This window comes from Lycium ferocissimum, chromosome 4 (genome assembly GCF_029784015.1).
Source record: "Lycium ferocissimum isolate CSIRO_LF1 chromosome 4, AGI_CSIRO_Lferr_CH_V1, whole genome shotgun sequence".
Taxonomy (NCBI): domain Eukaryota; kingdom Viridiplantae; phylum Streptophyta; class Magnoliopsida; order Solanales; family Solanaceae; genus Lycium; species Lycium ferocissimum.
Window position 1 is genome coordinate 28,919,620 of NC_081345.1, and position 27,412 is coordinate 28,947,031.

The window sequence follows — 27,412 nt, forward strand, 5'->3', positions numbered from 1 at the left end:
TGTACCTGCTAAGTCCTTCTACTGCATACATAATATCAGACCAAGTGCAGTCAGTCACATATCTCATATTTAGGCTAGCATACTCCTTTTTTATTTATCACAATTTTTCACTTTGAATTGGAAAGTAATGAACACTTGATCAAAAGGAATTGCAACACATGTACAATCCAAAAAATTGTGCTTCACAATTTCCTCAACATAATGTGACTGGTTAAGAAAAGTTTTATCACATGCTTTTTATATTTTTCATTCTAAGAATGAAATTTGCCTCATTCAAATTTCTCATGTCAAAATGGCTGCTACACATACTTTTAGTTTAATTTAACCACACCAATATTAGAGCCAAAGGTCAACAAATGATCAGCCATTGAGGCAAAAATAACATGTGAATTTTCAAATCTAATATATGCACTTGCCACACTTTTTTAAAACATTCTCAAGGATGCAAAAATCATTTTTCATGATATATAATTTTCTCACTTCTTTAGCCCCCACTATTTCGAGAATTTAAATGACAATTTATACTCTTGAAAAGTAGTATCACTTTTAAAAATACTAGGTAATTTTTTTTTTTTTTTTACCTTTTCTCCGCTTGAGTTGAGTAAGTAGAAAATACTTTACCCTTCCATCTCTTAAAGATATCTAGCGATGTCGAAGCGGAACAATGTTGACATCTCCTTTCTTGATATCCGCGATTTTTCCAACTGCAACAAAAATGGATCTCCTTAAATTTTTTGGTGAATATACCACAAATTATTACAGCTGAAAATTACAATAAAATGAACAAAAAATGAATAAGTAAATATTCAGGCTAAGGCGCGGATATCTCTCTTTAAGGAGATTCAAGCCCACTGCGGCATACTCTTCATCGGTCCAGCAGTAATACTCTGACTTGTTCCCTCCAGGATACAATAGCCCGTCAACGTCGTGTGACTCAAACAACTCCGGACTAGTTGAAGAGTCCAAAGCTCCAGTATAAGAACACCTTCCAAAGCTCCAGTATAAGAACACCTTCCTTCAACTAAATAAAACTCTCTTTTAACTCACTTTTCATGCACTCTGTATTTTTCTCTACACCCCACAAGGTAAGGATAACTTCTAATTTATAAGTGTAGAAATTCATCCTTAAATTAAATTGGATGAGAGGTGGATTAGTGAGGTATTAAATTGGTGAGAACATGGAAGAATAATAAGTAGAAGTTACAAGAGTTACAATGAAAATCAATGGTCACTTATGGCCATTTTTCAGCCCACATTCAGCCCTTCTAAACGTAAGAAGCGAAAGTCACTTCTGCCATTTTTATGGCCACCACGTGTAGGAGTAATTAGACATAAAAGGCGCTTTAATGAAAATATTTGATAATATTAAAATGCTCAAAACCCAACATTTTCCCTTACTAGCATAAGTATCGAATAATTCTGTCCATCAATACTTTGACGAATGAAAATAAATCACCTAGCATTTTTGTTAATGTTGAGATTTGAACTTGAGATCTAAAAAATAAGCACACTTAATACTTAAGATCTTAATGATGAGTATATGTAATGAAAGTCTATGAAACTTAATCTTTACTACAACAACAACAACATGCTCAGTGTAGTCCCACAAATGGGATCTGAGGAGAATAGGATGGATGCAGATGTTATTCATTCAAGAACTTTTGTAAAAGATGACATTTACAACTATTGCAAGGCTGATCTTTGTTGCTGACCATCATTATCAACTATAACCACCCACAACAACGTACCATCATAAGCCACAATAACCACCACAACTATCATCACGAACTAGTTGTCACCATTCCTAGCCTCAATCTTTGTACAATCATTACGACCAATCATCATTACAACAATAGTTACATTACAGACAATTATCACCATCAGTCATTCATATATATCGCCAAATAACTACGATCAGCACCACCATTAATTATCGTTATCATTCACCATCAGTGGTCGCTGCCACTCATTGCCACCACCATCCACTACCATTAACCACTATTGCCAATTACCATCACCATTAATTACTATGTAACCAAGCACTACTAATCCTAGTCGGCATTTACAGTCACCGCTATTAGCCATTACCACCACCAACCACCTTAATTTTGTAATCTTTTTGTTGATATATAGTATTAGTATTTTATATAAGTATGTTATTAGTATTTTATATAAGTATGTTTATTTATCTTTAAACAAAGACATTTTATATATTTAAATATTGAGAAACTACATTGACTTAATTATATTCATATCTTTATACGAAATCTTAATATTAAGATGTCTTATAGCCTGTTTGGCCTAATTTCTCGGAAGCTAAAAGTATTTTTCATTTTAGAAAAGTACCTTTTTAGAGAGTTGAAGTGTTTGACCGAATTTTCATCAAAAAAATAAGTGTTTTTAGTTTTTCAAAAGTTGAAAAAATAGCTTTCCTCCCAAAAAAAATTTATAACCTTAATCAAGCACAAATTATTATTGTATTCTAATGATGACAAATAAGTTTTTCTAAAATTAATTGGTCAAACACAAATTGCTATAACTCCCTAAAACACTTATGACAACAAATAAAATACTTCTTAAAATGAGTAGATTCTGAAAATTTTGCCAAACGTATTATTATAATCTTAATAGACATTTTAATACTTAAATGTATGCCAAAACTCGATTTATCCCGATTAAACAATCGCGAAAAGAAGAAGAAAAGATGGTGAATGAATTCACGTTACACATGGGAGGAGGACCAGACACGCAGACTAGTACGACACGTGATTAATACAATACCGTGATGTGATGTCCCCATTTTATTAAGGGAAAAGTATTCAAAACACACTCGAACTATGGCCAAATTTGCCATTACACCTCAACTCTGCGGGGTCCTATGACCCCCTCTTATTTTTTGTGTATTATTTTCGCTTTCATAGGACAAAGTCACTCAACGAGTTTGAGTGTATGCTTCGCCACATAAAATTAAAATCGGACGGGTCATTTTTCATTATTTTGGTTTCCAAAATTTGAAATCCAAAATTCTCTCTCACCTTCCACTCGATTTGCCATATTAATCACTCAAATACCATTTTAAGCGCAAATCGTGTGAATCATAGTTAAACTAACTTTAGGTGGTAACATCGCGGTGGATTTTGACCGAAATCGTCGATTGATCTTCAAGCTTTTAGTGGGCGAAAAAATACCAGGTTAGTCTTGTTCTTTGTCGATTTGTACGCATAAAGTTTATTTTTTTCCATATTATATAGGATTTATGGAATTGTCGTATGAATTTCTAGGGTTTGTTAAAAAATTATGGGTTTTCTAGTTTAAATTGGGGTTATTTGGGGTTAAGAGATGTGTAATCTTATGTCGTGTATTATTCTTGTTGTAATTGCGTCCAATTTATTTTCACAAAATGTGATTTTATACCTTTGTTTGGCCTTGTATTGTCGGAAGTACGAATTTAATTGTTGTTATTTGATGTGTGTGTGGGGTTGTGATTGTTGTTGACCATCTATTGTTATTGTATATGTGTGTCTTTGTTTGTACTATTCTTGAATTGTAATTTCGAGGTATGAGTGGGTTTGTATTAGTAACATTGAGATGGCATCATGGTGGGGTTTTGGATGTTAGTAGTGGGCAACCAAAGTATGAGGGTGGACAAATAACAGAGTTTTTGGATATTGATGTGGATAGGTTGTCCTTTTTTGAACTAAGGGATTATATTAAAGAACTAGGGTATACTCTGAGTTGTTCATTTTGTGTTAGGATACCTAATAGTGATAGTGTTGTAGAAATCAAAGCGTGGGGACATTTTGAAATTTCACAAGTTTTGAAAATGGGGATACTATTGAAATCTATGTACATCACATGGTTGATAATTTAGATAATGTAGATGGTCCCGTTATGTTGGAATACATTTAGCCCCGATTGAGGAATCTTTGCTTTTAATAAAGAAAGGGATGGGGTATCGAAGGGGATAGGTTTGCTTTTAATAAAGAACCGGCCCTGCGAAAGCTATAATTCGTGTGTTTCCTATTCTTGAATCGACCGTCCAACTGATAGTTACGGTGACCAAATCTTTAATGAACATGATCTTGGAACATGAAAGTGATGATGTTCATGAAGAGTGTATAAATTTGTCGTTCGAGGAGGAGGAAAAGAGAGAAAGGATACCAAATGACCACTGGAGAAATTCCATGTTGGTGAAGTTGGTCCGGATACCTTTGATGAAGCTTCTAATACAAGCTTGAAAGGTAAGGTTCTTTGAGGATGAGCCGGTGTATGTCGGTTACGATGCATATAGTGTTGAATCGGATTGATGAGTCGGGGTCTAGGAGGGCTAGGAGAAGGATAATTTTTGACAAAGCTGTTGAAAAAGTGATGTGGGAGTTGGGGATGGTTTTTGAGGATGTGAATGAGTTTAGGGATCTTGTTACAAAATATGCACTTCAAAGGGTGTGCGGTTAGAGAAATTTGTCAATGAAAAAAGGTTAGGGTGAGGTGTAGGGATGGTACACGTGGGTACAGCATATGCAAGTCTTGACAAGAAGACTAATGATTTCATGATCAAACCTACGATCCTAAACATAGGTGTGTCGAACTACTAGAAATTACATGTGCAATGCTAAGTTCTTGTCTAAACATTACAAGAATAAATTACCAATTAGGATTTTCAAGTTTCGGCAGTTGATTAGGGAAGAACTTAATATACGTATTTGGAAAAACCATTTGCCAGGGAGAGCTAGAGCTAAAGTACTCAGAAATCATGGGTGATCATGTGTTAGAGTTTGGAAGAATATTTGACTATAGGGATGAAATGTTGAGGACTAATCACCAAGGTTGATGACTGGTGAAAGTGGTAGGTTGGTGTTTGAAAGTTTTTATATTTGCTTTGATGCTTTGAAAAAATGCTTTTTAGGTGTTTGTATGTATTGGTTTGGATGGTTGTTTCTTAAAGGGAATAACCAAAGGACAAATTTCTATTAAAAGATGCTAATAATCTGTTGCCTATTGCTATAGTGGAATATGAGAATAAGAACACTTGGACGCTGAAATTGTTGATAGGCAATGGCGGCAACTACCTTCTGTGATATCGGACATGCAAAAGGTATGACAATCACTTTTTTTTTCTTCGTTAGTTTACGTAATTCATTAAATTGTTTCTCAAAGTAGAAAATTATTGTTACCCTTTGGTGGAAGCACGGGGATGTGTCCATATCCTAAAAAGAATTAGAGGTCTTCAAAAGAAGGAACCATTTTGAAGGAGAGATTAAATAAAAATGAAACGACTCTGGTAAGGATATTGTTGCATTTTATATTGTGATAGTGTGGACAATAATATGTCTTGATGCCAGGCATAAAACCATTATCAACATGCTGATTAGAGTTAAGGTAATGACTAGAATAGGTCGGTTAGATTTCAAAAACAGGTTAACTAATATATCTCCAATGGCAACGAGGGTTTTCAACATAAAGAAGTCAATGGAATATAATATTGATTTGATGGTGAGAGGGGTTTGAAATTAGTGATGGGCCCAACATTTGAGAAATAGAACTTGCGATTGTAGGGCACATCGAGTGAATACCGTATCAGCATGCCACTTCACATGCCATATTATATAAGAAGTATGAACCCATTGAGTTTGTTGATAGGCTAGCTGCCAGAGACACTTGTCATTTTCTTCACTATGAAAATGTGCACGACACGTTGCCTTTAAAAACTATAGGAAAGGTCGGGGAGAAGACCAGTGATATAGTAAGTTGTCAAAGAAAAGGAGTTGACATGATGTCATGGTAAAAACCATAACAAAAGGCAGGGGTAAACTACATTTTTTATACTCTTTGGAGTACAACTTTTAGTTATGTTTAACTAAAAGTCTGCCGGGCCTGCCATTTTATCTTGAGAGACATTTAGTTATGCGGATCGTATAACTTGCTTCACAAGTTTATGCAGTTTTACCTTTAAAAGTACTTTGTCGGCGCCAAACTTGCTTATTGGATTTACCAAACTTATCTTGGAATTTGATTTCTAAATTAAGGGATTTCATCTATTTCAAACTTACATTAAACCTGAAACAAAAGAAAACTAGAAATAGATTAATGGTTTTGATTTGACACTCTTGTTTTTGGTAGGATTACGGTAGAACAAATATGGTCATGGACGGATCTCTTGCGACATCTCGTTTTCTTTGAATCAAGTGCTACACATGGGGAAGGCCCGTGGAGGAAAAATCCATTGGCCAGAAACCGTGCCTCCACTTCTATTTGTTCCTTCTCAGCACCAGAGGTATGGGAACAAGGAGGACAACCATTAGTGCTAAATGGTTTGAAAATGCAACAAGTTATGCACTATGGCTTCTCGGTCCCAACGTGAGGGGGAAGACCAAGAAAAACCTAGAAGCTTCTAGGTTGCGACCATTTTCTTTAACTCTCGGTCCCCAATGTGAGGAGGGAAGACCGAAAAAACCTCTCAAGCTTCTAGTTAACAATTGATAATGAAGAGGAAGAACTACCCACAAAGGCAACATTGGAATGGAGTATATTTGTTTGTGGATTTACAACATACAATGTAAATTTCTATTTGTTGGATTGGGTATATTTGTTGCAAGTGAGTTTACTAACTATAAACAATTGTTTTGCTTTGTCTCTGCATGGCTTGCCAAGTAGTAGGATAATTGATCTTGCTCGAAAGCATATAAGGTCGGTGATCCTTGGTCACGTCCATGCATCGAAGACGGCAGAAGATGAGGGTAAATAAAGGAAAAAAGTAACAACCCGGAACTACTATAGTAGTGTTAATATGTTGGTAGTTGGTAGAACAAGTTAATGTAGTTGTTAGTTTTTGCGATTCATTAAGTAAGATGCTTGTTTTGTGACATTGTCTCTTGCGGAATTTGATGAATATGATGCCTTACTTTTGTACAAACTTATATTGGTGCAAGTGTTTATATATAACGAGGTACATTTCTATTATTAAGTCCTAGCTTTTTCATAACATCGGAAATGTTGCAAACCAAATATTAATTATTTTGTGGGAAAAGGTTAAGGTGGTTGGGGTTAAGTAGTGGAATTTTTGCAAAAGACATTATAAATATAGGCTTTCACTTACACAAGTTTATGCCGGATCCGGCATAACTTTACATTCCTATGTTCTCTGTCCGCATAAAAGTTTGCCCTTTAAAGTATGCTTCGGCATGAAACTTGAAATTCCAAACTTTGCATATCATAGCCTTATGGGCAAACTTTTGATCCCTTCTTTTGATTTTATCTCTTTTGCATTTTCAATTTCGCCCCAGTTTGATTGTTCTTCCAGTCTGTAATTTCATATCACTTGTTGTTCTTCCATTTCGATCTCTTTCGACATCTCGGCAATTTCGGAACTTCCACGTCCTTACTGTTTTTCTTCTCTTTTGAAGCTAATTCTCCGTGCAAGTTCTGACTTTGGAATAATGTATTTCGATCTTTCATCAACTTTGGAAAGATCCACTCCGTGAAAAAAATTTTAACCGAACCATAGTAGAAGTAGAGACCAACAGTTGTTGTCGGACGGGAAGTCTTCAATGGGAGCAACACACCATGGTACATCGCACCTCCTCATTCAACATTGGATCTTCGTTGTCATACAAAGCTTATTCAAATCAATCTTGTTTCTTCATAGCTAACTTTTAATCGGAAATTTGGGGAAAGAAACTGTAGAATCAATCTTGGGTAAGAATTGAAACATGAAGGAAGAAATTTACCAAAAAATTTGAAGAACTCAATGTGGAAGAAGAGAGAAGATGTAGCCGTTTGTGGGGATTTAAGATTGGATTTGGGAATTAAAAACGTTATTTGGACGGCCATGTGGCAAATATACTTAGGTCCATATAGTTTTTATAAATCTCTTCTGTATCACTTGATCACGAGGTTGAAAGCGAAAATAATACACAAAAATAAGTCAGTGGTCATAGGACCCCATATTAGTGTGTTATGGCAAATTTGGCCATAGTTTGAGTGTGTTTTGAATACTTTTCCCATTTTATTACAAGTAGCCATTTCATTTGCCACTCTCTGCAGTTTCCTTCTTTGTCTGTAACTGCCTCGTTTCTATAATTTCATCTATAGTGTTCGATCGTGAATTGAGATTTCGGTTTACTTGAGTTTGCTACAATGCCGTCACTCTTTGGAGGTCCTCTTACTACATTTGAAGATTCTGAAAAGGAAAGCGAGTATGGTTACGTTAGAAAGGTACCATTTTGATTTTGCTTTCTGTTTGTGATCCAATTATATTCATTATTCCAACTACTATTTTGATTGTTTCTCTCCAAGTATTACTGCACGTCCATTTAAACTATTCTATGTGCAGTTGGAGTAGTATATGACCTTTCATGCTTCCTTCGGTTTGATGAGTATCTGTTTTATTTGAACTCTCATGGAATGGAATTGTATGTTTTGTTGGATCGTTTTTAGTTTGCTTTACCTTGGAAGGACATGGTTTTATATCATAGCAATTTATAGTCGTGCATAAGTTTTCTGTAAATGCTGAACGTGGTAGTACCTGTTTGGCCTTTGCTTTAAAGAACCTCTTTTTCGAGAAGCTTTTAGAGTAAACAGTTTGCTGCTTTCTTGTTCACGAGTTAATAAGCATTAAATCAATTGAACTTCTCTTTCTTTCTAATATGATTACTGTAGTTGCTGTTGACCATTAGGTAATAGTAATACTCCCTCCGTCTCAATTTAAGTGTCTTACTTTCCTTTTTGCATTACTGCATTTGGACAATTCAAACATCATACGTGGCAAGTTTAAAACTGCAAGATTCAAAGGACATTTTAGTTCATTACACATATCTTTAAGACCACAGGATTCAAAAGTCTTTTTTTATTGCTTAATCAAATTAAGCCACTTAAATTTGGACGGAGGAAGTACATCTTAACTTTCTGTTGCCTGTGCACTTGCATCTGCTCACTGCTTGCTTGAATTGGTTATTGTTAGTTTCCTTACGAAATTAGAGCCTTCCATTGTTGGGTTTTTATTTAGCTTTTATATTTTGCTTACAATGTAGATGATCATGCTGATATGGGATTATCTGTTACCAGATTGCTTTCTTGGTTTTGTGCTCATTGAATGAAATACTGTGCCCAACATTACATGGTTCTCCAACTCCAAAGTAAAAGTTGCTGTTGCTAGCACTTGCAACTTATGTTATTGCCCGCAAATTGTGCCTTTCCTACAGGTGTCTGGACCAGTGGTTGTTGCTGATGGAATGGCAGGGGCGGCCATGTATGAACTTGTTCATGTCGGACATGACAATCTTATTGGTGAAATTATTAGGCTGGAAGGAGATTCCGCTACAATTCAAGGTATGTTGTTGAACTTCTTTAATCCTGCTAATCTCTCTGCCTTTCAGCATCCCTGGATTGTTGTATTTCCTCCACTTCTATTCGTTCCTTCCCGATTTTTGTAAAGGATATGTTCTAGCTTTGATTTCCATAATCAGAGTTGAATTGAAATTTCAAACAAGGTTTCTTTGTTAAGATCTACTTTCTTGCAGTCTATGAAGAAACAGCTGGGCTGATGGTGAATGATCCTGTCCTACGTACATGCAAGGTAAAAAATAAACTACTACTTCTCAGTTTTATTGTTTTGTTTTAACTGTTGGAATATCGGATTTCAAATAGGCAAATTGATGTTTTATTCAAATTACAGCCCCTGTCAGTAGAGCTTGGTCCTGGAATCTTGGGAAACATCTTCGATGGTATTCAGGTTATCATCTGATTTTTATCTGAATTTCTTTACTGAAGCTTGTCGGAATTCAATTACTTTGTTATGAAGCCACAGCAGCTCCAGTTGCATGCTTACTTTATTTTTGTATGTTTATTTCGCCGATAATGCAGAGACCTCTGAAGACAATTGCAATAAGATCTGGTGACGTATACATCCCTAGAGGTGTATCTGTTCCAGCCCTTGACAAGGATAAACTCTGGGAATTTCAGCCTAAGAAAGTAGGTATTTTTTCTAGCCTTTGACTCTGTAACTTGTTGGACTTTGAGTTATCTTTGTCAAGAACTGTCACTTTCATCATTGATGACTCTGCTCACTATAATATTTCTGGTGCCAGGGGAGGGAGATGTCTTAACAGGTGGAGATCTGTATGCTGTAAGTTTGATAGAATTGAATTTCTTTTAAAGAAGTTTGTTGAGTCCTTTTCCAAAACTGTATTGAAGTATCTTCCTTTATGTTTGAATCTCTTTCTGATTATTTATTTTTGCAGAACGTCTTCGAGAACAGCTTAATGGAACATCATGTTGCACTTCCTCCGGATGCCATGGGAAAAATTACTTACATTGCTCCCGCTGGTCAATACTCTTTGAAGGTCCGTGAATACTCCCCAAACTGCAAGCATCTATGCATTTGGTACAAGTGTTCTTGTTGGATCAATAAACAAAAATATAGATCCATGGGTCATTATTTCTTCTTTTGCATTGCATACATTATGAAGTAATTTTCTTATAAAACAGTGTTCATGTTTTAATTTTAAAAATGGTTACAGTGTTAATGAGGCATGTCTAAATAATACGGAACTTTGCCACCAATTGTGGCATGTTTTAGAACTGGTTCCTGAAACAAGGACGTAGGATAAGGAAAAGGATTAGCTATCTATTTTTCCTCTTTTCTGTGAACTTATAAAAAGAAGGGAAGATAGATATCTATTCCTTTTACTGAATTAGGTCCTAAAGGCATGTTTATTGTCTCTGATAGTTACGTCTTCTTTATTTTTATGTTATATCTATCCTTTTTGATAAGGTATGTTATAAAATTAACCAAACTTAAGTTTGGTTATGAGGATATTTATTTGATCAATTTAATTTTTTAATGTGTTTTTCTTATCTGGTAATACATTTATGCCTCTCTTAAATTGGGAAAGTGGTAGATGGGTGTAGGCTATGAATTGCCAACTTGCCGTATCATTTGAGCATAAAATAAGATATTGCAAGCAATACATCAACTTTAAAAATCAGGTGGTGTGATAGATTCCTCTTCTCATTGATCATGCAGGATACAGTTCTTGAGCTCGAGTTTCAAGGTGTCAAAAAGCAGTTCACTATGCTTCAGGTCATTGACATACTAGTGACATAGGATTCTTAAATTTCCTTTTAATCTGTTATTCTGTCAGTTTCAGCAGTGGGGTCTGACATTAATTTGCCCATATCTCTAGAGTTGGCCTGTTCGTACACCTAGGCCGGTTGCCTCAAAGTTAGCTGCTGATACTCCTCTTCTTACTGGACAGGTAATAAGTGCATAGAATATTAAGCTCTTTTTGGATTTCATAATTCATGTATAGAATCTTGGACATCTTCGATATAATTTCTCTATTTCATGCCAGCGTGTTCTTGATGCTCTGTTCCCTTCGGTGCTTGGAGGTACTTGTGCTATACCAGGTGCATTTGGCTGCGGGAAAACAGTGATTAGTCAAGCTCTTTCCAAGGTGAGTCTCATTTTGCTTTATTTTTTACTTTTTACTTTAATCTCGGACCTACAGTTAGATGTTTATACTTGTTACACTTCATCAAGTTCATCGGATTCATGTTGATTAATGAATGCAGTACTCTAACTCAGACACTGTGGTCTATGTTGGTTGTGGGGAAAGAGGGAATGAAATGGCCGAGGTATGCGCTTTTTGACTTTGTTTTCGGAGCTCTTTGGTATTATCTCAAGATGGATAACACAAAGTTGTTAATTTCAGGTGCTAATGGATTTTCCTCAATTGACAATGACATTGCCCAATGGACGTGAAGAGTCTGTCATGAAACGTACCACGCTCGTTGCTAATACTTCAAACATGCCTGTGGCTGCTCGTGAGGCCTCAATCTATACAGGTTGCTAATCTCTTTAATTCTCTAACTTTCTTGATGCTTGACAATTCATTGGAGAAGCGCCTTAATTAACTGAAAGAAGCCAAGTACAATAAGTACAGTTTACTGAGCTTTAGAATTTTAAATGCTGATATGATTTTATTCCTCACTAGACCCCCATTGAAACGATATAAAAGATAAGTACATTAAATGTTCCACTCTCTGCTCTTTGCACCTTCATGTTTGATATGCACAAAAGTTGCTGCTTGCTTTGCATTTCTGGTCTAACTATCAACTCGTCTAAAAATGTGTCTTACAACATGGTAGTTCTTTTATTTTTATTTTTATTTTTTTGATTAGTAATACAACATAGTAGCTCTTGACTTTGTATCAATATCCTTTTCAGGCATTACTATAGCCGAATATTTCAGAGACATGGGCTACAATGTGAGCATGATGGCAGATTCTACATCTCGTTGGGCTGAAGCTTTACGTGAAATTTCAGGTCGACTGGTGAGTATTTATTCTTTCTATTGCCACAAAGTCAAATAGCCTCTTCTATCTCAGCAGCTCAAATATCCTTGTTCTGTTTTCGGAAAAGCTTTCTGTTACTTTTTGGTTGCTCGTATTATGTTTCACATTGTCATAGCTTATTCGTTATAGTACCCAACCAATTTACAAAGCAACAGTGCTACTTATTATCTGGCTTATGTGTGACACCAATCTCAATAGAATCACGTGGAAATGGTGATATTATGGGGTTCGAAGTTCTAATTAAATCTTGACTTCCTTTATTTTTTGAATAATTTATAGTGTTTCTCGGTAACCGTATTTTGAACTTTTGGGGCAGCATAGTCACAATGACGACTAAAAGGAAACTTTTTATATTACTTTCTTTCTTTGGCTGCTTTATTCTCTTATTTCATTTCTTAACGGACGTTCCGTACTGCATGTGGCTTGCTGCTTGTGTAAGCATCAGTTTTTCACAAAATGGGCAATGCCTAAAACCATGTTTTCTTGGATTGTATAAAACTAAACATACAGTTCTACGGAAACGACTGCCTTCCCAATCTGGAGCCAAGTGTTATTCACTTATTTGTATCGTCTTCTCTTAACATACATTATGCACCTTTCAGGCAGAGATGCCTGCAGACAGTGGATATCCTGCTTATCTCGCTGCACGTTTGGCATCCTTTTATGAGCGTGCTGGTAAAGTTAAATGTCTCGGTGGACCTGAGAGAACTGGGAGTGTGACAATTGTTGGTGCTGTTTCTCCTCCTGGAGGAGATTTCTCAGATCCTGTTACATCTGCGACTCTGGGTATTGTTCAGGTTGGTGAAGCCACAGATCTACCCTATCGGTTGTTTCTCTTCCTTCAATTTTCTCTAATATTACTCTTTTCCAGGTCTTCTGGGGACTGGACAAAAAGTTGGCACAGAGGAAACACTTTCCTTCTGTTAATTGGCTTATTTCCTATTCAAAATACTCAGGGTTGTGTTGTTTGGATATTCATGTTGATATTCTTTATACAGCAAAACATGCTCATCATCCACCTTTTGCTGCTTTTAGTCATTGGTTATATACTGCTTCTCGCTGACTCAAGTTTTCTAAATCAGGCCCTGGAGTCCTTTTATGAGAAGTTTGATCCTGATTTTATCAACATAAGGACAAAAGCCCGTGAGGTGCTGCAAAGGGAGGATGACCTAAATGAAATTGTGCAAGTATGTGCTTATGTTGCCTTTTATCTTTTAACATTTCTTCTTGAGTTGTATGTCATAAAGAGAAGCCCATCCAGTTTTTATCCCTAATGGTGGGGTGGGGGTTGGGGTTGGGGGGGCATAGGGGAGGTTTTGGATGTAACTAAACACATCTGCACAGTCTCGACTAGAGGAGCAGTTTTAGCTGTCTTCAGACTGATGATTGTTGATTAGGACAAATTATTCATGACTTGACTATTTCCTATGTGCTTTCTATCTTCCTTGTTCGTGTTCCTGAAAGATCAAACTTAGAAGTTTGTTTTGTGAAAGGGAATTTATATCTGGAGGGATTATGTGTTGGGTGTGGAATTGGCCAACAAGTCAATTCTTTTGTTCACATAGTCGTGATGTAAGCGCTGACCTCATCATAGGAAATTCATTCCTATAAATAGACACCAAGATCATTTGCTAAACACAACACAAAAATTGAAGAAGACAACACATCCCAAAGAGAGAAAAAATTCTAAGAGAAATACTCTTAGTGAAAGGCCTAAGTAAGAGAAGGTCTTTGAGAGAATTTTTCTCACAGAAAATTCTTGAGTGTAATTGACTGGGTTGTGAGGTTGAGTGTTGTAAACACTTGTAATATTTCTTCTTTAATAAGATCCGCAAAGAAGAACGTGGACGTAGCTCTCCTACATCGAGGCGAACCACTATAAATCCGGTGTGCTATTTATTCTTCGCTTACATCACGCGTAAGTAGGTTCTGCCTAAGGAGGTTGGTATTTAAGGGTCTGGTCCAAGCGACCCTCCAATCTTTCCCGAACTCGCTTACAAAGGTCGATTTGGGATTTAAATCCTAACAATCCCAGCATCGTAGCAACAAAGTTGTGTTGTGATTTAGAAAAGATGGGAGGGCGAAGATGGTACGACGCACCCGGCATCGGAAATTCGATGGTATAGATTTTGCGTTCGGAGAATGCAAATTGAAGATTATTTATATAGCAGAAAGCTTCATGAACCTCTGAGTCCTAAACCAGAGGAGATGAAATGCTGCATTGGAATTCCTCGGGAGACAAGTTCGGGAGTCATTCGCCGACGCTGTCGAAGAACGTTGCTCACAACGTGGCAAAGAGAAGACCACCGCAGATATGATGAAGGTATTGTCTGATATGTATGAGAAACCTTCGGCAAATAATAAGGTATTTCTCATGAAGAAACTATTTCATCTAAAGATGATGGAAAATGCTCATGTTGCTGCACACATAAATGAATTCAATACCATTGTAAATCAATTGTCATCGTGAAAATTGATTTCGATGATGAAGTACAAGTTCTAATTTTGTTGGCATCCCTACCAAATAGCCGGGAGCCAATGAGAAAGAGCGGTTAGTAATTCGTCTGGAAGTGACAAACTAAAGTTCAACGATGTTGTGGATCGTATCCTTGCCGAGGAGGCGCGCAGATGTATTCTCGGAGAGGCATCGACGAGTTCTCGCTTTTAATGTTGAAAACAAGGTAAGGCAATTTTGTTGCAACTACAACCTAAATAAAGTATCGAAGTCAAGGAACGGCGGGGGTCAATCCGTACCAGACGAACACACGAGTGTTGGAACCGTGGAAAACTGTGTCACTTTAAGAAGAACTCAGGCGCCAGCATGAGGACAAAGAAGTGGGGCCGGAATCAACGCCGTTGGCGCCATCGGGCGATGCACATGCTACATATATTTACCGACAGACTTCGGGTGCTCGACTCCAGAGCGTCCTTTCATACCACCCCACATCATGATATAACGACAAACCACGCGTGGTCGGGGAATCTCGGCAAAGTTTATTTAGCCGATGGAGAGCCGCTAGACGTTGTCGTTACCGGGGAGACATTAATTTGAAGATGTCAAATGGATCCTCGTGGAAGATTACAAAAGTTAGACATGTTCCAAAGTCGACGCGAAACCTCGATCTCAAGAGGGTCACTTTTGATGACGAGGGATATGATCTCAATTTTGGTAACGGGTCTCGGGAAGTGGCGAAAGTTATGGTAGTGGTAGTCGTCGAGGAAAGATTGGCACTCTCTACACGACGACTAGCCGTCGTGATATCGTCGTGGTTGACAACACAAAGAAGACAGATTATGGCATTATCGGCCGGGACATATCACCGAAGGGGATGAAGTCACAGACAAATGGCTTAATTCTGAGAGTCGAAGATTCCGTGGACCTTCATACGCGTGAGAGCCGCATTCTCGAAAACAAAAGTCGAGTAAGCTTCTCAAATGCAGCAGGAGTCAAGGTCGAAAAGTCGGAATCGGTGCACACGTACGTGTGGGGACCTACCACCGTTCCCTCTCTTGGAGGATCACACTACTACGTGACCTTCATTGATGATTCAACCAGGAAGGTGTGGGTTTACTTATGGCGAAAATAAATCGATGTGTTTAGTGTATTCAAAAGATGGAAAGCCATGGTCGAGAATGAAACAAACCTCAAGTTGAAGTGTTTGAGGTCCGACAACTACGGAGAATACACCGATGGTGATTTCAAACGGTACCGTGCCGATAATGGGATCAAGATGACGAAGACTATTCCCCGAACACCGCAACAAAAACGGAGTAGCCGAAGAATGAACCGAACGTTAAACGAGCGTGCTCTGAGTACGAATACACTGGATCGCCCAAGACATTCCGGGCAGTATGCAATAATACCGCGGCCTTCTTAATTAACCGAGGACCGTCAATTCCCTTGGATTTCCCGTACCTGCAATAAGTCCGGAGCTGGCAAAGAAGCGCAAATCTTTCATTTCCTCGAAAGTTTATCATATGTTCATAAATGATGATACTATTAGAAGCAAGCTTGATCCAAAATCAAAGAAGTGTTACTTTATTGGCTAGCGGTGACACCGAAAGCTTGGTTACCGATTTGGGATGAACAAAATCGGAAGATCATCCGAAGCAAGAATGTTGTCTTCAACGAAGAGGTACCGTACAAAGACAAGTTGCAAAATTCAGAATGTCGTGGACAAGGAATCGGAAATGGGGCCGATTTGAGAGACTTTCCGACACCGAGCCGGAAAGCCTGCACAGCCGAGGAAGAGGAATAAACAATCCGAGAAGGTGTCAATAAAGTGCCGATTCCGAAACAACCGCGTGACGCTAATCACAGAATCGCGAGGATCATGCAGATCGTGAAGCCGATTCGACAGTACGATCCCTCAACTACATTCTACTCACCGATGTAGGAGCCGGAATGTTAGTGAAGAAGCAATGCAAGTCGATGAATCGACCAAGTGGGAGCAGTAATGAAAGATGAGATGGATTCACTATCGCAAATCATACGGGAGCAGCTTCAGTTGCCAAAGGATAAGAAGGCATTGCAAAAACAAACGGGTTTATCTGACAGCAAGAACCCAATGGAAGCAAGCTATAAAGCAAGGCTGGTTGCAAAGGATTTCAACAGAAGAAGGCATCGACTATACGGAGATCTTCTCTCCCGTAGTCAAGACGGTGACTATCGTAACCGTTCTTGACCGGGTAGCAAAGGAAAATCTACATCCGCAAATGTACGGACGATGAAACCGCATTTCTTCACGGCGATCTAGACGAGGAAATCTACAAGACAAATTGAGGGATTCAAAGTCAAAGGAAAGGAGAGAACTGTGTAAACTTCAAAAGAAATCAGACGACTAAAACAGCTCCAAGACAAGCAGGTATTTAGTTTGACACTGGCGAAGAAAGTCGATTTTTTCATAAAGTAGGCAGACGACCGTCGTTATTTCAAAAACGGAATACTCGTATACGATATCGTTACCTATGTCGACGACATGCTAATCGTAGGAGCAAACCTGCTGTGATTGACCTGAAATGCGTGGTTATTTCAAGAAGCTCAGAATGTAAGATTTTGAGTCGCAAAGCAAACTGGGACGAGAATCGACCGTTGTGCGAGGCATCAAACTCTCACAAGAAGAAGACAGTTATCAAAAGGTTCAACATTTACGATGCTGCCGCCTCAAAGACTCCTTGGTTGACACTTTGCTATCAAAAGGAATAAATACGACAACCGAGGACGCAGTAGCACAGATGATTGCAAAGATACCTTATGCATCCGCAATCGGTAGTCTTATGTATGCAATGATATGTACAAGGCCGTACATTGCACATGCAACAGGAGTTGTACCGATTTATGAGCAATTCTGGAAAGAACACCGGGAGGTCGTGAAGTGATATTCGTATATCCGAAAGGGCAACAGTTCGGCAGTATTTCCGAAAATCAAAAACAGATTGCTAAGATGTTGACGTCGACAACGGTGGTGATATTGATAAGCAGTGCAGCAGCACATCCGGGTATGTTTACACCTTCGGAGGTACCGCAATCTCTTGTTTCAAGTTGCAAAAGATAGTAGCTCTCTAGCGTCAGGTAGGCCGAGTACGTTGTCGCGACGGAGGCCACACAAAGGAAATGACGTGGCTACAATCTTTTCTCGCGGGAATCGGGACTTCAGACCACGAGGGAAGGTGCTATATTGTGATAGCCAAAGTGCCATTCATTTGGCAAAGAACCCGGTTTACCATGCTCGAACGAAGCACATACAACTCCGTACCATTTCATTAGATCACTTTGGAAGATGGAGCGCTAGTGTTGAGAAGATCGCAGGGAGTCGAATCCGAACTGGTATTACGCTGACAAAGGCAATGACGATAGACAAACTGAAGCTATGCTCAGCTTCAGTTGGCCTGCACGAAGTATGAAACTAGGAAAGAGGCCGTGCAGATCGATCAAAGTGTGAAGACAAATTAAAATTAGTCTTCAAGTGAGATTTGTCATGTGGAATTGGCAACAAGTCAATTCTTTTGTTCACATAGTCGTGATGTAAGCGCTTACCTCATCTTAGTGGATGTAAGCTGACTCATCATAGGAAATTCATTCCATAAATAGACACCAAGATCATTTGCTAAACACAACACAAAAATTGAAGAAGACAACATATCCCAAAGAGAGAAAAAAATTCTAAGAGAAATACCTTTAGTGAAAGGCCTAAGTAAGAGATAGTGTCTTGGAGAGAATTTTTCTCGGTAAAATTCCTTCGAGTGTAATCGATTGGGGTTGTGAGGTTGAGTGTTGTAAACACTTGTAATATTTCTTCTTTAATAAGATCTCAGCAGAAGAACGCGACGTAGCTCACATTGCGGTGAACCACTATAAATCCGTGTGTGCTATTTATTCTTCGCTTACATCACTGCAAGTAGGTTCGTCAAGGAGGCTGGGGTATTTGGGGTCCGTAAATTTCGTGACCTCCAATCTTTCCTGGGAACCTGCTTACAAAGGTCGGATTTGGGATTTAAATCCTAACATTATGTTGGGTTGTCTATGTGAAGGGTAAGTGAAGAACGTGAAAATCAGGTATGAGAATGAAAAAAGCACAAGCCACCTCGTTCGTGCTCCAGTGTTCCTGGTTCATGACCTCAGCAACTTTTGGACAATCATGATCATATTTTGTCAAGAGATCTATGTGTATACTCTCTTTTGAGGGAAATTGGCTGCACCAAAATAAAAAAAAGGAAACTAATTATGAGTTCTGCTTGGAGACAAGGACCCGGAGCCAAAATGGCTTCTTTTTACAGCCATTACATCAAAATGGCATGCCTTTTTTTTTTAAACCCAAATGGGTATTTTCGTGCAATGTTGCACGAAATGCAACAAATTTTTTTTTTTTTTAATTTCGTTTTTAATATAAAAACGAAATTAAAAAAAAAGAAATTTGTTGCATTTCGCGTAATCGTCCAACGAAATGCAACAAATTTTTGTTTTTTTTTAATTTCGTTTTTTATATTAAAAACGAAATTAAAAAAAAAATTGTTGCATTTCGTGCAACATTGCATGTAAATGCAACAAATTTTTTTTTTTTTTTTTTTAATTTCGTTTTTAATATAAAAAACATCAAATTCTTCTTCTTATTTAACCCCTCCCCCATTAAAATACACCATAACTTGAATTTCAAGCTTTTTGTTCTCCTTCTTTTCTAATTGTTAAATTTTCTCTCTCAATTAGGGCTCGTATATATACTTCAAAACCTAACAATAAATTGTTCAATTAAGCGAATAGTAGTTAGTATCTCACGTTAATGACAATGGGTTCGTGCCTCCGTGGTTTAACAATTAACATACCGATATACAATGCAACCCATAATTAGTTTGGAATGACAAATACATATATATGCTTCAAGGCAAAGTCTCGCCATAAGGCATAAGTATGCCCCCATCGGCATAAGTTTGATAATTCGTTAACAAATTTATGCCGATGGGGGCATACTTTTAATTGGCAAACTTGTATTGGACCCGATAACTTTCAGGAAGGAATTATCAAAGTTATGCTAACTATAACTAAACATAACTAAAAGTCCTTCTAGACTTTAGTTAAACACAACTAAAAGTCACGGATCCGATAACTAAATATAACAAAACACCAACTAACATTCAATGCAAACCCGAACAAAACACCAACTTCAATGCAAAATATGGACAATAAACCAAGAATCCGCACTATATGCAAAATAACCGGATGAGCACTAATTGTCAACAAAAACTACCAAGCTACATTGTTTGCTTACATATCCAAGTTTCACCAAAATAGCTAGCTTAAACATAGAAATAACAGACTACTTCATCGGAGATTTTCCTTTTCCTTTTCTTGATCTTGTTTGAACTCCAAGAGCCTTTGATCTTGTTTGGATTCTATGATTAGCACTTTGCACTTGGAGTTGTCTGTAATCAAGTTTGTTCCTTTCCACTTCAATCCTTTGCCGGGTTTGTATCCAATATCACCCGTGACTAAGGTCAATTCATTGCCTTAGATGTGGACACCAACCTCCGTCGCTAGGCATTCCTTGTCGCAATTTAAATTGGTTAGTGTCATAAAGTGGCTAAAAATAATAACAATGACTTAGATGATTGAGAAACACTTACATTAACACATTTGTATCCAGACTCAGACACAAATACACCCTGTCCAACAACCCTTGGCCTCTTGTACTTAGTCCTCGCCCTCCCATAAGGCATAAGTATGCCCCCCATCCGCATAAGTTTGATAATTCGCTAACAAATTTACGCCGACGGGGCATACTTTTAATGGGGCAAACTTGTATGCCGGACCCGCATAACTTTGTGAAGGAATTATCAAAGTTTGCCGGACCCGCATAACTAAACATAACTAGTATACCTCCGGCGTTTTTAGTTAAACACAACTAAAAGTCCGCCGGATCCGCATAACTAAATATAACAAAACACCAACTAACATTCAATGCAAACCAACAAAACACCAACTTCAATGCAAAACATGGACAATAAACCAAGAACTGGTACCATATGCAAAATAACCGGACAAGAGCACTAATTGTCAACAAAAACTACCAAGCTACATTGTTTGCTTACATATCCAAGTTTCACCAAAATAGCTAGCTTAAACATAGAAATAACAGCTACTTCATCGAGATTTTTCCTTTTCCTTTCTTTTTTGATCTTGTTTGAACTCCAAGAGCCTTTGATCTTGTTTGGATTCTATGATTAGCACTTTGCACTGAGTTGTCTTTGTAACTCGCTTTTGTTCCTTTCCACTTCAATCCTTTGCCGGGTTTGTATCCAATATCACCCCGTGACCAAGGCTGAATTCATTGCCTTAGATGTGGACACCAACCTGCTGCTAGGCATTCCTTGCTGCAATTTAAATTGGTTAGTGTCATAAAGTGGCTAAAAATAATAACAATGACTTAGATGATTGAGAAACACTTACATTAACACATTTGTATCCAGACTCATTAATAAATACACCCCGTCCAACAACCCTTGGCTCTTGTACTTAGTCCCCGCCCTCCCATAAGGCATAAGTATGCCCCCATCGCATAAGTTTGATAATTCGTTAACAAATTTGGCGCCGACGTGGGCATACTTTTTAATGGCAAACTTGTAAGGCCGGACTGCAGATAACTTTGGTTTTTAATTATCAAAGTTATGCTCTTAATCTCGCATAACTAAACATAACCAAACATCAGTTTTCCCAAGTCACTTTTTAGTTAAACACAGCCTAAAGTCTCACGGTGATCCCATAGATAACTAAATATAACAAAACACCAACTAACATTCAATGCAAACCTGAACAAAAAACCAACTTAAATGCAAAATATGGACAATAAACCAAGAACCAAGACTACAATGCAAAATATGGACAATAAAAAACCAAGAACTAAAGATTAATATCAAATTTAAAATGTAACAAATTTTGTTTTTTTAATTTCTTTTTTATATTAAAAACGAAATAATAAAAAAAAAAAAAATTTGTTGCATTCGTCGGGAATGTTGCACGCAAATGCAACAAATTTTTTTTTTTTTTTAATTTCGTTTTTTATATTAAAAACGAAATTAAAAAAAAATTGTTGCATTTCGTGCAACATTGCAAAATACCCATTTGCGCTTAAAAAAGTTAGCATATTTCGGGTGAATTGTAAAAAGAAGCCATTTTGGCTCCGGACTCCTATTTCCAGTATCTTAGGTACGTGATGGCTCGGTAGTTGGTAAATCACTTCAACTGTGTTCTAGTATCAGCTGTCACTTTAGGGACTCGTCCTTCTTTGAATCTAAGCTTTCAGTTGGATTGCATGATGTGTGCTAAAACAGCTTTTATCCTCAGAGAGCTAACAAAACATTTCTTCTCAATTACCCTGCTCCTGCCCACCCATTCTTTTCCCCCTCAAACCTCAGTGGTCTACAGGAGATAGCTACAGCTGTCATTGATATATTGTTTTCTTATCTTCTGCAGCTTGTTGGGAAGGATGCTTTAGCCGAAACAGATAAAATCATTTTGGAAACTGCAAAGCTTTTGAGAGAGGACTACCTTGCACAAAATGCATTTACTCCGTAAGTGTTGAAAAAGAAAATCCACCATGATATGCTTGCTAATTGGGCTTGTTAATTGGGATTGTTATGATCTCACGTTCTTTTGTCTTTGCTAACAGGTACGACAAATTCTGTCCTTTCTACAAATCTGTTTGGATGTTGCGCAATATTATCCATTTCTGTGACTTAGCCAACCAGGTAGAGTAGTCTGGCTATGGATACATGTCTTTTCAATGTTGGGTGCCCTTTTATCATTTATAGACATAATCACTATCAATTTTACGTACGTGTACTGTTATTTTCGTGCTCACAATTCCTTTTGCCGCACTTGAGTTGAGATTGTTTGGAGATGAATAAGATTCAAACTTAGTGGTCACTTGATTAATAAAAAAAGAGAAACTTGTAAGGGGTATTTGCTTGTGACATTTGTGGAGTGTCGTCTTTTACGCAGGCCGTTGAACGAGGAGCTGGTATGGATGGACAGAAGATTACCTACAGTCTAATTAAGCACCGTCTAGGGGATTTGTTCTACCGTTTGGTGTAAGTAACTCCCAGACTTTGTTACGCGGTATCATATTAAAGAAATAGATTTTTCCGTGTTGCTTGTCTGGTGCTTTGTCTCGCCCTGCCCCTTCTCTTTTTTTCTTTTTCTTGCCTTTTACACCTTCTTCTGTGCAGGTCCCAAAAATTTGAGGATCCAGCTGAAGGAGAGGAAGCTCTGGTGGCCAAGTTTCAGAAGCTTCATGATGATTTGATTGCTGGATTCCGCAATCTTGAGGATGAAACTCGATAAGTCACTATTTAGTAAATGTCTTCAAGTTCTTGGACGGATCCACCCAGCTCCAAAGTAGAATAGAATTTTCCTCGGATCAGTCGCATGGCGTTGTCCTCATTAAGATGGCCGTTTGGATCCTTGAATTGGACAAGTAAAATGAGAAGGTGCTTGGCTCGGCATTTTATATGTTGTTTAGATGGTGTCTATTTATTTAGCTGCACGCTCAATCAAAGAGCTCGTTTAGGCAAATTTATTTAGTTTCAGGCTCGTTTAGGCAAATTTATTTAGTTTCAGTCCTCTCTCTATCATCAGACTTGAAAAATAAAGGTGATGGGCATACCTACCTAAGCGCTATCACTCAGGTGTAGGAGTAATATATTGTTCTTTGTTCTGATATTGCATGTGCAATAAGTTGTACTAATAAAGGTCTAGACTGCACATGTCTGGAATTTGCTGGCCTCCATTTGATCTACAATTTCAAGCATAGAGTTGGTTCAATTGTCTGACCTCTGTGCACCTTAACAACCTTAACCTCCTCGTCTTGATCACGTGTGTGTCCGTTGGGACATGACTTCTGGCAGAAATGCACGAGCATTTTTTCAAGTACAGACGGATAAACTAGCTTCTTTGAGAAAAACCCACATAAACGCTTTTATCAGCATAAGTGTCTAGGAGTTGGTAGCATATCCACTACCATTCAATTGTAGGCATGCAATTCCTGCTGGTCCCCATTTGCATTGCTTTCCCCTCTCAAGCGACATCCGGTGATTAACCTATCGAACCGAGTTAAAGTTCTGCTATGGCCTAAAGAGAGATTAGACTGATTATCATTAATGATTCATAATTTCCTCTAGCTTCTATAACTCAGTGCAAAGGCAATAATCTCGATAGAGATCAAATCAAACCTTTTTATAGAACGAAAGACGCATCAGTCCTTATCAATTATCCGATTTTATTATTTGTTCCGTGCTAAGGGCGGTCGCACCTCCTCAAATATCATGTGTAAAGCTGAAACCTAACGCTCTCATGTGGAAGCCGAAATTCATTTGTTCATTCCCACAAATCTTACGAGGAGAAAAACATTTATATTTGAGAAATCTCTTCGATACCAATTGGATTTTTTAATCTGCCAAGGTTTTTAGAAAATGGTTAAAATCACATTATCATGCAAGGCTAAAAGCACTGATCTGGAAGAAGAAAGGGTAATGCGTGTCTTCCAGTTCAAATAATTCGTCGAATGCCAGTTCTTATTCAAGTTGTGGCTCTGTTTCAATACCAAGCAGGATGCTACAAACTAAGCACTTCTTGTCTCACCAACAAACACAACTCACAACTGATTCTCCAAAAGTCAAAAGAACACACTCGTCACCCGATGCTTAGAGGACTGGTATATCTGAAAGTTCGTTTCATGTTTTTCTCCTTTGCTATCAAATTAGGATGGCTTAGATTTGCAGCTTAGTCTAATTAAACACATGCAAATTGATAACTAGGGAGTAGAAGAGTAATTTGCTAGATGCTCCCATTTGGACCAACAATAAGCAACGGAACGAAAAAGCATTTTACTGATCCCACATCATATACACTAGACACCGGAAAACAGTTATAACTATGCTATTGCTCCCTTTCCCAGTGACACCACCACAACATTCAGAAACACCAAAACAGACATTCAAAAATAAATACCCAGAAGATACGACATATTTCTGGTTGTTTTTTTCTCTTTACCACCAAGAAGGCTGATATGATAACATCACATAAACTAGGTAAGGTGAGTACAAGAAACAAACAACGGACAACCAGGTTTATTTCTAGTATTTACAAAGGCTAATATGTGATAACATTACATTAATTTAGGGCATACAGCAAAGAGCTTGTATTAGAAATACCCATCACCTTAAACCAAGAAATTTGGATTAGGGCAAATTAAATTAACTTCTCCTACATACTACACTGTACATTCGATGAGACTTACTGCTCTCCTAGTATAAAAGAAAGATGACAGAAAACTTGTATGTACTCTGCTCAGCTACGCAACCTATGTACAGAAATTTATAAACCTGCATTTACAAGAAGAAACATTTGAGGATCTTGCAACTGCCAACTCAGTGGTGGCTCCGCGGCAAAAGGCATAAGACAGGTGACAACGCATACAACAAGTGCACGTAGGTCTCCCAAACACTAACTGAATCAAGAATGATTTTCAGCAAAAGATAAAAAAATGTGTTACGATGTGTAACCTAACCCTCCAGCTATGAAGGCTAGAATTTGCATATGACCATTTTGACAGCAATAAATCTCATGTTCTCACCAACCTTAACAACGGTGAGGCAGAAGCAGTTGCTTTCCGCATTCATGCTCATGCTTGCAGTTAAACCTCCTCGTCCTCAGACTGGATTTCTTTTTTGGACAAGCTACCCTTCTCTGTCACAGAAAAGAAAAGAATTGAGAAGTGAGAGAGCAGTCCTTAGGTTAATGAAAAAACAATTGCACAAATTTTAACCCTTCAAGATAGACAACATTGTTTTGTGCGTATATTGTCATATAAATAAATCAACCACAGACTTCTGAATAAGCAAGACAGTTAAACCATTGTTTCACAAAAGTACAAGAGAACTAAAATGTCACTCACTCTATTTCATTTCATGTGACCCCATTTGACTCGGAAAGGACTTGAGGATGACTTTTGAAACTTGTAGTCAACTCTTAAGCATGCCAACTACATTTGCGTGACCATAGAAGCTTGGTATTAAGCGAAGAGAAAACCTAAAGAACTCAATCTAATGTTGATTCAAAAGTCACATACCCATGAAGATCTCCTCAAACTAGGGGCGAATTTAGGAAGTAAATTTGAGACACGTGAACACATGGTCTCTCCGTAAAATTAGGTATTTTATGTATATATTTTCTAAAATTGGTATAAAATTACCTGCTGGAGCACATACTACAAGAAAGCTAAATGGTGCACTTGATCAAAAGTTGAGTAATTTACCTCGAGGACTAGGGATCAATTCCCACTACACACTTTTTTTTTTGGTTGGTGGTGACCTATATTCTAAAAATCCTAGATTCGCCCTGCCTCAAACTACAACTCTTCCGAAACAACACAAACTTGGGAAACGTTAGACTATCCTGACAACTTGTTCGACGCTTTAACGGGATAGTGATGACTGATTTCATATTTCTTCCATTTCTGGCAAAACATCCTAATCCTAATCCCATCCAGCAAATCTAGCAATAGTTCAAATCGCCCTCCCCATCAATAAAAATTCAAAAGCCCGAGTTATCTATTCCAGACATCTATATCAAATTTCAGATCCATTAAATCGAAAATCAAATTTGAGATATAATCAATTATTACGACCAACACACAGCTTTGCCAGAAAAATGCATCACAGAACAGCTACAAAGTGTAATTACCGTTATTAAGATAAAAATTAGAGGAAGGCCATCCACGAAACGTAGCAAGAGACATAATCTCCTCTTCGGAGAGCGTATTAGCAAGCTTATGAACAAGATCAGCAATACCATACGAACTCCGTCTAGGTGGGACCCAATAGGACGCACCAGGACAGAACGGCAACCAATCAGGTGCCGATCGCCGCACTATAATCCCATGAATCGCATCTTCAATCCTCTGCACCGCAAGAGCCTCAGCCTCTGACGTGTCAGATCCGACGTTTCTGTCGATGTGGTGGGACCCAGTAGACTCGAACCGAGAAGATACGAGGAGAATCGCATTACGGTGGTTGGTGGTGGTGGTTCGGATTAGGGTTAGGGCTTGAGACATGGAACGGGCCATTAGAAATGAGAAGGAACTAGCGAGAGAGTTGTTATAAATAGAGGGATACGGATAAGGAAAGAGGGAGTGAGAGTTTTTGGGGGATGGTTGTTGCCGATAAAATCGACGGAGGAAAAGGGCTTCCGCACTATTTATGAGAGCAAGAAGTTTGGCGGTGCGGGTGGCGGTGTATGATTACGCGTAATAGTTTGGGTTGGGCTTAACTACATTTCTTGGCCCATATTATTTCTCGAACACCTTGTTATCGTTAGGGTCGTTTGGTTCTTGGACAAGTTACTGGAATTATAATTGAATCAAAACTTAAGTATAAATAAAAGGATAACTTACATAAACCACTATCTTTTAAAAAAATGAGCTTTTAACGATTAAAAAGGATAACTTACATTTTGATAATTCCTTAGCTACATTTTATGTATTTATATTTCACAGCTCTTTAGCGCAAT

General features: G+C 37.9%; 2 protein-coding genes across 3 annotated transcripts; one reads left to right on the top strand and one right to left on the bottom strand.

The window, feature by feature from the left end:
* Positions 1 to 8,081: 8,081 nt before the first annotated feature.
* Positions 8,082 to 23,431, top strand: LOC132052137 (V-type proton ATPase catalytic subunit A). The gene is made up of 21 exons (XM_059443517.1): positions 8,082 to 8,214; positions 9,201 to 9,327; positions 9,519 to 9,574; positions 9,674 to 9,730; positions 9,862 to 9,973; positions 10,086 to 10,123; positions 10,239 to 10,340; positions 11,024 to 11,080; positions 11,184 to 11,255; positions 11,352 to 11,453; positions 11,572 to 11,634; positions 11,712 to 11,844; positions 12,227 to 12,333; positions 12,957 to 13,151; positions 13,226 to 13,311; positions 13,424 to 13,541; positions 22,319 to 22,416; positions 22,515 to 22,593; positions 22,847 to 22,935; positions 23,074 to 23,205; positions 23,247 to 23,431. Exons 1-20 carry the CDS (start codon positions 8,137 to 8,139, stop codon positions 23,186 to 23,188), a joined length of 1,884 nt encoding a protein of 627 aa, XP_059299500.1. The 5' UTR covers positions 8,082 to 8,136; the 3' UTR covers positions 23,189 to 23,205; positions 23,247 to 23,431.
* A 1,526-nt stretch (positions 23,432 to 24,957) lies between these two features.
* Positions 24,958 to 27,082, bottom strand: LOC132052138 (uncharacterized). 2 transcript variants are annotated; one of them, XM_059443518.1, is made up of 3 exons: positions 26,588 to 27,081; positions 25,483 to 25,591; positions 24,958 to 25,227 (listed from the first exon to the last, which is right to left on the bottom strand). In XM_059443518.1, the coding sequence occupies exons 1-2, from the start codon at positions 26,967 to 26,969 to the stop codon at positions 25,539 to 25,541; spliced, it is 435 nt and encodes a 144-aa protein (XP_059299501.1). In that variant the 5' UTR covers positions 26,970 to 27,081; the 3' UTR covers positions 24,958 to 25,227; positions 25,483 to 25,538. The 2 variants fall into 2 exon arrangements, with proteins under 2 accessions (XP_059299501.1, XP_059299502.1); XM_059443519.1 differs by lacking the exon at positions 25,483 to 25,591 and having other exon boundaries at positions 26,588 to 27,082.
* Between the last annotated feature and the right edge of the window lie 330 nt (positions 27,083 to 27,412).